Here is a 6,748-nt window from a genome sequence, read left to right as displayed (position 1 = left end):
TGGAGTCAAACATGTCTGAGCTTTGTCCGTTTGTCACCATCCGTAAGTTGTGTGAAACTATTTCCTCATTGGGTTGGATTTCCAGTAGCAAATGCCTCGGAATTACTGCTTAATGCTGAGCTACAGCATGCCATCTGGCAGGGGCTTGCCTGATACCAGAGTAGTTATAGTGCAGCACATCTAGAATGACCCAGGCTTAGTGCTAAGAAATATTTATTTAAAAAAATTAAGATATCATAGATGACGCCAGTCACAGCAAATGATCATTAATCACATTTGTTCTTGAACAATAAATTATGACGCGGAGCATCATGCCCTTTTGGAAGAGGTTGCTGTCGACATACGCACTGGGGAAGATACAGGCACAGATATTTTCTAGCCCCTGATCTTCACAACAGTGATTTTCAGGCAAGAAGGTGCCCCGCTGGGGTGGCTCCAGTGTCCTGCACCCTCCGGGTTCTCAGTACATGGACTGGTGTGGGAGAGAGGAGCCTGTGAGCACGTGGATACAATACCAGGAAAGGACAGACTGGGAAATTCTATTAATGCACAGGAACAGGCAAATCACGAGATATAAATATTACTTCATGGTCACAGAGGTATAAGTAAACTAAATGCTAAATTCCAACATACAGTTTGCTTTTTATATTTTCAGATGTTTCATCACGTTTTTTGCAATGTATGTTACCAAGTATAAATCAGGGCTTGAAAATTTAAAAAAAGCTAGGTTAGAATCAATTTTACTTGGTTAATTAGGAAAGAAAGACTATTGTGAATTGGTATGGTACAGTTACAATATTTGGTCTCTGAATTTTCTTTAAAAAAACATGAGTTTCACAGTATCAAAAGTGCTTATTTAAAAGAAATGTAGTGTAACAACAGTGACTAAAATTGTTGCATTTTTGATTATGAATAATTTAGTGGATGTAAAACAGGTTACTGCAGCATTTAAAAAAATTGAACAGTGCTCAGTTTACATAATTTTTTCTCTTCATAACAATAAATATAAATAAATTTACAAATAGTAATACTGCCTAGCACAAGAATAGACAGAAGCACAATACACAAGACTATAAACAAATCTAATCTTCTTTTAAAAAATCCTAAAAATAGGCACAATTCCTAAAATCTTCTAGCCAGCGATCAGTTTAATAATTCAGCAGTACCACTTCCTTCACGGGGTAAGGACTTTGTTTTTAAACCTAGATGTAACAGTTGCCTGCTATGGGTTTGATTTTTCATTTTTAGTATTTTTGCTCCATTTTTCCTACCTCATAACAATAAATTAACAATAGTTATGTCAGAACAGTGTTAGTGGTACAAGTGTCTCCATAAACTGCCTGGGGTCTTTGTTTAATGGCAATAGTTATTTGGCAATTTAAGAAAAAAAAGGATGGTACATCATCAACCATTTTGGACTCCAACTTGGTGCTGACCAGCCCGTTGACTTGTATCGGCTTCTGCGTAGGTGGGGACCCAACAGCGTCTGCATGTAATTCCAGGTCACAGTGTCAATTAAATGTGTTTACCCTAACCGGACTATTCTTAGCTCAGTTACATTCTAGTGAAAGTTCCTGCTGACTGAAGCCTTCCAGGTCCTTCTTAAGAGCTCACCAGTCCTGCAACACAAGTCTCCGTGCCCATTCCTCAGTCTTGCCTTGGGTGAAAGTGGTTCTACTAGCAACAGGTTGATTTGTTTTGGCATCACATGCTGTGTCCCAGTAAATAGCCATCACGTTCCACGTGTCTGCAGGAGGAGCTCTTTTATTGCTTTCAGGTCGGATTTTAACAGTTGGGAGAAACTGGCCCCTGAGTCAGAGGTCCATGGAACGGTGCAAAACTCAGAGCAGAGCGATGGGTTTGTTGCCTTGGGTGTTCATGTACTGAGCTGCTGCTACGTTGTCCAGTGTCGTGTAAGTGGTATAAAGGCCGGTGACCTGCAAGTCTGAGAAGGAGTGATCGCTGCCACTGGAGACAGGGGTGAGGCCAGGGGTGCCCAGGTCACAGTCTGAGAGGTGGAGCGGGGAGTTGCTGAAGGCACCCAAGGTATCAAGGCTGAAGCTGTCGTCTTTCATTTCCTCCCATATGTTACCTTTAAAAGATTAAATTCTGGTCACAGCAACACATCCAACCCACCCAGGCACTGTGTGTAGGGGTCAGTCCATAACTAAAGGGCTTTACCCACTGCTTAGGACCACTGCTGCTTGCAGATGGTACCACTTGTAGGTCAAAGGCAGTAAGAGTGTCTGTTCCTCCCTAAATCCTCTGGTTCCAGCAGGAGTCCAGACCTTTCCGGGCAGCATCTATCTGCCATGTACTGACCAGAAACCCAGGGGTCACACTAGGCATCGCCACCAGCCAGGGAAGTTCTCCATTTACAGAAGTGGAAAACCAAGGCACAAGCAGAGCTACGGTTTCCCATGGGCAGAGAGGTGTGGTGTCCCAGATCCAGCTAGCTGGACATCCCTGCTTACATCTACTGCAGTACCTACACTTGAACCATGGAAGGTGGTTTGCTGTCCCATCTAGCACAGGGCAGAAATGCACCAAGGAAGGCCAGGGAAGTCACGCTGCAGAGGTCAGCACCCAGCACAAGTCTTCAGCTCAGTTACATCCCACCCCAGAGCATCCTGCTGAGGACCCTGTTTATATATTCAGTGACTATGTAGTCATATAAACCATGCCGTCCCCTACCCCAGCTTCCTTCTCCCATACCTTGCAATGCAAAATCCATAATGCTTGGGTCAAGAGCATCCACCTCAGTGTTCATGTCTGCTGTCATGTTTAGGAAGTCCGGAGGTGCACGTCCCATGGGATGGTGGGGAAGAGGGCTGTGGCTCATGTCAGGCAGAGTATGGAGAGGAGGCGTTTGTGCTGGTGCTGGTGAGTCTGGGGCGATGCGAGCCTGGGTCTGGATCTGGTGATGCAGGGGGATGGACTGCAGCGAAAGCGTCATGATCGGCTGAGGCTGCAGCTGGGACATGGAGATTCGGCCTTGGGCTGCTGCCATGTGGTTCAGGGTGGAGACCTCAGACTCTGCCTGTTTGCTGGCCCGCCTGCAGTTCTCAGGTCTGTCAGTGATCAGCTTGTCTAGCTCCTCTGCATGAGCAATACCCATTCCCAGGGAAGAGAAGAGACAGTTTAACCCGTTTGTTCAAGCAGGGCCCAGCCAAAGCATTTCACAAGTGAGCACAGCCACACGCTTTTGCCATAAAACTGAACAGGCAGTGTCTGTCACCGTACGAGATGCAGCACAGAAGGCAGGCTTTGACTGTGCAGAGAGCAAAGAAATGCCATCTACTTACCTACCCTTAGCCCCTACCCTAGTCAACCCCCATGGTTACCCCTAACTGAGCTAAAGAAATGATCACGTGAGACTTACACACAGCAACCAAGCCACCACTGATGGCAGCTGGCCCACAGTTGCAGAACGAATCATCCTCAGTAGGTCTCCTGCTCATAGGGATACTCTGAATTCTGCTTGTATCTCAAATAAGATTTGTATGAGAAACTCCTGATGGTTTCAATGGCACTTTTGTTTTTAAGCAAAGGAGAACGCAATATCATTGATTGTATGTTACAGATTTTGCAGTGAAAAACTCCAGTTGATTTTGCCCATACTGAGCTCCTGAAAGCTTCAAAAACCTGTGTCTTTATAAATAAGAATGTGAAAGTTTTAGTAAAGGGAGACTTTGGCAGAGGAGCAGGCAAAAAACTGCATTAAAATGTGACACTATAAATACTAATACCGGAGGCAGCATAACTCCTCAGAAGGTCTTGGATGTGCTAGATAGGTTACCATGGGGGAAAAAGACAATCCAATTTAAGGTGGGGACCAATTTGCACTGAGGGCCTCCAAAAATAGCTGTCAGTTCAGTTACCTCTTCCCACTGTAGTGTATCGCCCTGTCATACAACCTCAGGGCACCAGCAATGACTTCATTCAGTGCAGAGCATGGGGTATTCCAGCTGAGCAGCTCAGAGGAAGAGGCCGTTGCAAGGTGTGAGAGCTCTGCACTAGCCAGCTTTGTTCCATATAACTTATTTCTTAAGATTCATGCATTCCTGGCCAAATAGCCATTTTTTCCCCTTGCCTCTCATACACATAGCAAAAGCGTAATATAAGCCCTACCTGGGTTAGCCATGCTCCTGTGAATAGCAGCTAAGTCCTTCCGCTTCCACTTCTGCATCTCCTCTTCCATCTTGTCGATCTTGGCAGGATTGAGAGCCCACAGGCACCCTTTGCGAGAGGTGCCACTCATCTTGTTCTCCACCTTCTCAAAACACTTATTCAGAGACAGGTTGTGGCGCACAGAGTTCTTCCAGCCATCAGGGGCTGTCTGAAAGATGCAGAAGGATGTTAGTGAAATAAGCCATGAACAAAGTATTTGTGATGTTCTACTTCAAGTGTACGCATACCTTGAAGTAGGGAAAGTGCTCCTTCATGAAGCTGTAGATCTCGCTCACTGGGAGACTGCCTGTCTTGCTGTTCTTCAGTGCCATTGCAATCAAACAACTACAGGACAAAGACAGGAAATAACAGATTGCCTGTACTTAGCCATCGTGCCTTCTTCTGGTCTAGCAACCTCGGACCCATCTCTTAAGACACAAACAGCTGGCTGATCATGGGATTACTGTTCTCAAGCGCTCAGAAGTCACCCTGTGATCCTGCAGATTTTACTCCTCTGCGCTATTACTCTACCTTTATGCTGAGCTCCAGGAACTAGTTTGCTTGTTCATTCCTGCTACCCCTCAGAGGCAGCTTCCACAGAACTCCTGCGCGGATGACGGGATTTTTGTTCCCTTCAAAAGGAATCAAACACTCTCGTGCTACCACACCTACAGTGTTACAGTCATCCCAATGCAGGCTGTAGGCAATACGCTATTCTGCTCTCTACTCACCTATATGAATAGATCGGCTTGGGGTAATGCTTTGGATGCAGTTCTTGGGCAGAGTGAGGAGCCAGGCGTGGCTGAGAATAGTGTGGCTGAGTCCCATAGGATGTGTTGTAGATTGCTGCTGGGTTACACTGTATGCAGAAGGAAAAGAAGGAAAATGTTGGATGCAAAATGTCAGTGGGTATGTAGGATTAGGGATATTTTATTGTTTTTCTTTTAAAAGAGTTCTAGATATGATCTTGGCAGGTACTTCAAGACACAAACGACAAGCAAATAACAATACCTGTTGTGTGTTCTGTGTTAGGGCAAACACTTGCTGTGAATGAGGAGGAGGAAAGAGTTGTTGCTGTGTTTGTAAACCAGGAGATGGCTGCCCACCTACAGCATACTGGCTCATCTGCTGAGATAAAGATAACAGACATGTCAGTCTTGAAATTACCGACATCTTTTCCTAAGAACTGTTGCAATAATAAGCCATCGAGGCTTGCTCTTACATTTGCTCCATGTGTTGAAATAGAATTCAGTCCCAGGATTCCCTGTGGCAGGCTGGCCTGGACATGAATCATTGCTCCAGGTGCTCCTGTCGAGTGCATATTGCTTGCCACAGGACCTATTTTGGAGAAAGCAAAGGCAATGAATGTTCGCATGAAAGTACACTTCAGAAAAGAGAGCTGACATTTATTTTTAATAGATGCAGTTGAACACAGCTAAGCTCTGGAGTGGATAATCACACCTCTCTGTGGTTTTCCATCCCAAAAGAACCTAGAGCATTTCACAAATTGCAAAGATGACATCAGCCGCTTCTAAAACTTGTTATGCAGGGAATGAAAGATGACAGCTGTTTAACTGTCCACAGCAGTGTAACAGACATAGTATCTTACAAAAGGAAAAAAAACATATTCAGCACTATCTGTGCTCCAGAAGGATTTCTGCTCTAAAGCAAGCAAGATGATACGCTGAGCTCTCTCAATAGAATGCCTTAGGGAACAAGTGTGTTTACCTAAAGGATGTTCACAAAGGAAAGAAAGGCATTCAGTGCACATATGCTGTAAGTCTGTATGAAGCAAACAGGTATGGGGTAAATGAGGTACTCTTAATTTTATCGATGTTGAAACAAACAAGAGAGACTAATTACCTAATTTCAAAGCTGTTGAAAACCTCTGAAATGCAAGTCTTAAATACCTTGGCCCATGTTCACACAACAAGGCACCAGCAACTACACTGAGCAGAAAAGCCAATTGGATCCTGAGATCTCTGTTGCCACTGCTAGGGCACTGTGCCTCTTGAAATTAAGGAAATGTATCAGCAGCAGCCTTATTGGAAGACAACAGGCTCCAGGTCTTCTGACAGGAAGTGAAATGTAATGCATTTAAAAGGAATCTACTAATAGGAAAGCTACCCTGTGTGGGGCAAAGAAAGGAGGCAGTAGGCTGTGTCATTTAAATCGCAGTTATTTAACATCCTAACAGTTTACCTGTCTGTTGTAGCATTGCATTCTGGGCACCAAGGCTAAAATCCATTCTTCCACTGGCCATCTGTTGTAACCGAGGAACATCAACAGACGTCAGCCACGACAAGGACTGTAAGTCACTGGGGAGGTCATCTTCACTCAGCTGGGAAGGGTCAGAAGCTAAGAGTCTGCAAAATAGCATGAAAGGTTAGCAGAGAGTGGAGATGCTGCTACACTGTCCCTGGTAAGAGGGGAGACGACTGGGATGTTGAAGCTCATGTAGGTCAGTGGGGAAAACCTGTCAGGCTGGAATTCCATTTGCAGAACTCAGATGCGACCTTTGGTTTCACAGCTGGCTGGTTACTGCTGCCCTTTACTTAATCACGTGGTCCTTCATACG

At 44.9% G+C, this 6,748-nt stretch overlaps 1 protein-coding gene across 1 annotated transcript; it reads right to left on the bottom strand.

Annotated features, from left to right (window-relative positions):
* Positions 1 to 251: 251 nt before the first annotated feature.
* On the bottom strand, positions 252 to 6,527 carry FOXN4 (forkhead box N4). Its single transcript, XM_052796677.1, has 8 exons — positions 6,373 to 6,527; positions 5,393 to 5,508; positions 5,182 to 5,295; positions 4,902 to 5,029; positions 4,419 to 4,515; positions 4,132 to 4,339; positions 2,716 to 3,099; positions 252 to 2,092 (listed from the first exon to the last, which is right to left on the bottom strand). Exons 1-8 carry the CDS (start codon positions 6,431 to 6,433, stop codon positions 1,842 to 1,844), a joined length of 1,359 nt encoding a protein of 452 aa, XP_052652637.1. The 5' UTR covers positions 6,434 to 6,527; the 3' UTR covers positions 252 to 1,841.
* Between the last annotated feature and the right edge of the window lie 221 nt (positions 6,528 to 6,748).

This window comes from Harpia harpyja, chromosome 9 (assembly GCF_026419915.1).
Source record: "Harpia harpyja isolate bHarHar1 chromosome 9, bHarHar1 primary haplotype, whole genome shotgun sequence".
NCBI lineage: Eukaryota > Metazoa > Chordata > Aves > Accipitriformes > Accipitridae > Harpia > Harpia harpyja.
This window is presented reverse-complemented; position numbering and strand designations above follow the sequence as displayed.

Excerpts from the sequence above, each read along its gene's own strand:
- FOXN4 (XM_052796677.1), bottom strand. The coding sequence starts at position 6,433 with ATGGCCAGTGGAAGAATGGATTTTAGCCTTGGTGCCCAGAATGCAATG. Across the intron at positions 4,516-4,901 it reads AAGCCGATCTATTCATATAG|TTGTTTGATTGCAATGGCAC; the intron begins GTGAGTAGAGAG and ends TTTGTCCTGTAG. Across the intron at positions 4,340-4,418 it reads AGCACTTTCCCTACTTCAAG|ACAGCCCCTGATGGCTGGAA; the intron begins GTATGCGTACAC and ends TGCATCTTTCAG.